At 34.0% G+C, this 3063-nt stretch overlaps 1 protein-coding gene across 1 annotated transcript in view; it reads left to right on the top strand.

Annotated features, from left to right (window-relative positions):
• LOC107663133 (tyrosine-protein phosphatase non-receptor type 21-like) overlaps window positions 1-3063 on the top strand; it is a 35001-nt gene that overhangs the window by 28203 nt on the left and 3735 nt on the right. The window contains exons 18-20 of the mRNA XM_016453292.1: window positions 1082-1300; window positions 2288-2416; window positions 2524-2758. Coding sequence (XP_016308778.1) covers window positions 1082-1300; window positions 2288-2416; window positions 2524-2758 — 583 coding nt within the window. The remainder of the gene's footprint in view (window positions 1-1081; window positions 1301-2287; window positions 2417-2523; window positions 2759-3063) is intronic.

The following is a 3063-nucleotide window of genomic DNA, read 5'->3' on the forward strand; positions in this document are numbered from 1 at the left end:
TTCAGTTACTACACACATACTGAAGCGCGCTGTGATTTCAGCGTCTGCGTCTCACTAAATGAGGACGTAAACACATGAACAACATCTCCAGAACTGCTCTGAGAGTCACTTCATGAGCATTTTAGCATTTGATTTGAGTAAAACTAGCGTCATATCTCATACACAGAACTGTAAAGGTATTCATGGCAACCCGTCAAAATAAAAGTCCGGTTTGATTTGAAGACATTGTGCCTATAACTATTTTTCAGTAGAATGTACATAGCCTACTACTACTACTACTACTACTACTAAAATTAAACAAACATTACTTTTTAAGGAATAATCACACAAAACATGTCTTCCATGTTTTAATTTTAATAGTAAATCCCCTTTGTTTGCCAAAAAATCTTGTTTGCTTAATTTTCAATAATTAAAAGATAAATGATAAATTAAATTAATGTTTTATGCCTTCATTTGATAACCAGAAAAAATATTCATAAGGCTACTTTAAGAAAAAAATGAATAAATTAAGTTGTTTTATGCAATCAAATAATAAGACATTCTAAAACACAGAATTTGGTAACAATAAAAAATATAAATAATATGGTGAGAAAAAATAAAACATTTCATAGGGCCCTAAACATGTAATTTTTGTTAAACTTTTAATAAATTTGTGAAAATGTATAAGTTTCATGATTTTAATTAATAAGAATAAAAGACTATTTTCCCTATATATTTCATCATTGAGGATTTCTTTAAAAAAAGTCTAAAAATCTCGTCTCGTTCTCGTGAACCCAGTCTCGTGTCTCGTCTCGTCTCGTGGGATAAATGTCTCGTCACACCCCTAATTATTATCAATCAATCAAATCTATCAAAACTATGAAATGTAAACATCTAGTTTTAATTAATCATCATCAAGCAGCAGCTCTGTTGAGGGCAGATTGTTCATTAATGAGGTGCAGCAACTAAAATACTAATTTACATTTTAGGTACGGAATTTTGAGAGACAAGTGAATTTTCTCAAATACATCTGCACTCACTGTAAGCGTGCTGTAGGCGGTTCTGGATGAGCAGAGCCTCACGTACTGTGTGTTTCCTGCAGTGTAAGATACTGGAGCAGCGCATGGAGCAGGGGATGGTGTTCACCGAGTATGAGCAGGTGCCTAAGAAGCGGCCCAACTGTGAGTGCACCATTGCTCTGATGCCCGAGAACAGCGACAGGAACCGCTTCCAGGACGTCCTGCCCTACGACGACACGCGTGTGGAGCTGGTGCCCACCAAAGAGAACAACACGGGCTACATCAATGCCTCGCACATCAGGGTGAGCTGTAGATATGTTACGATATGACCATGTATGGACACTTTGCATTGATGCTTCAGATCATTGAATTAATATTTAGGATTAAGGCTCAAAGTGCTGAAACCCTGCTGTTTTTATAAGACTTTTAATAATCATGATAATATTTATGTATGTGTTTATTTAACATTATTATTATTATTAATAACAATATTATTAATATTCTGCCCCAAAACTCACCGTGCAGATAAAAACGTAATCTTAGAAACAAGTAATCTTGTAAGTTTTATAATAATAATCATAATTATAAATATTGTTTATAATAATAATAATTATTATTATGCCCTAAAACTTTGTATAATATAGTTATGATAATAATATTTTTTAACCATGTTAAACTAGAGTATAAAAACGAATATAATATAATAAATTATTTAATTTATTTGGAAGAAATACAATGAGATAATAATCTATTGTTATTAATAATAATAATATTATTATTATTATTAAAACACGTTGAACTAGAACATAAAAAACTAAAGTAAAATAATGATACTAATATAATATAATAATATAATATAAATATATAAAATAATACATTATTTAATTTATTTGGGAGAAGAAAAACACAATTATAAGTTAAAAATATATTATTATTATAATTATGCATGATCATGCAGCACTGTTGAACTTCACGAAATTAGGTAAGCACATGTGTCTTATGATCCTAAAGAAGCATGCAAAATGTTATGGATATCAGGCATATAATAGTCATAGAAGTAAATTTATATATTTCTATTCTAAATTACCTGAAAATTATTTTTATTTTTATTTCTGATTTAGGTTCATTCAGGCTTGCTAAATTGCGCATAATTTATCTTTTTATGCATGAACTTGAAGGTCTTAAAGTGCTTGAACACCAAAAATTGCTGATTGCAGCTATATTTATGCTGTTTTCAATCAGATTAATCATCTTTTATATTGTGTTTTCTGTGTTTCTCTGTTGATCAGTTTACGGTCAGAGGTAAAGAGTGGAGTTACATCGCGTCTCAGGGTCCGCTCTCCAGCACCTGCCAAGACTTCTGGCAGATGGTTTGGGAACAAGGAGTCGCTATCATCGCAATGGTTACAGCGGAGGAGGTGAAAGTCAAAACATCTGAGATCTGGTTATATACAGTGGCTATCTTCTATCTGATGTATAAGCCTTTGCATCACTGAACCGGCTTGTTTTGTGTCCCGTCCTGCAGGAAGGGGGTCGTGAGAAGAGTTTCCGCTATTGGCCTCGTCTGGGCTCTCGCCACAACACTGTTACATACGGGCGATTTAAGATCACGACGCGCTTCCGCACGGACTCTGGGTGCTATGCCACAACGGGCCTGAAGATCAAACACCTCCTCACGGGACAGGAGCGAACCGTCTGGCACCTGCAGTACACGGACTGGCCCGACCACGGCTGCCCGGAGGACTTTAAAGGCTTTCTCTGTAAGTACAACACAGATACAGGCCTTTCTTTATGCCAAACCATACTGCTTATGGCACTCCAGACATTACAGATGGCATTAGGATCTGCATGTGAAAAAATAAAGACATTAGTGTCTGGACAAACTGTACAGGTTTTGTAAACCAGAAAGAAAAGTGAAAGTATTCTCTTTTTAACATGTTACTGTAAGAAATGCTGCTGTGGGTGATTTTGCATTAATATATGCAATTATATTTGGTATATTATAAATATTTTTCCTAATGCAAAATTATTATATTAAAGAACAATTCATCCTAAGACATATATA

This window comes from Sinocyclocheilus anshuiensis, unplaced genomic scaffold (assembly GCF_001515605.1).
Source record: "Sinocyclocheilus anshuiensis isolate Anshui unplaced genomic scaffold, SAMN03320099.WGS_v1.1 scaffold767, whole genome shotgun sequence".
NCBI classification, from domain to species: Eukaryota; Metazoa; Chordata; class Actinopteri; order Cypriniformes; family Cyprinidae; genus Sinocyclocheilus; species Sinocyclocheilus anshuiensis.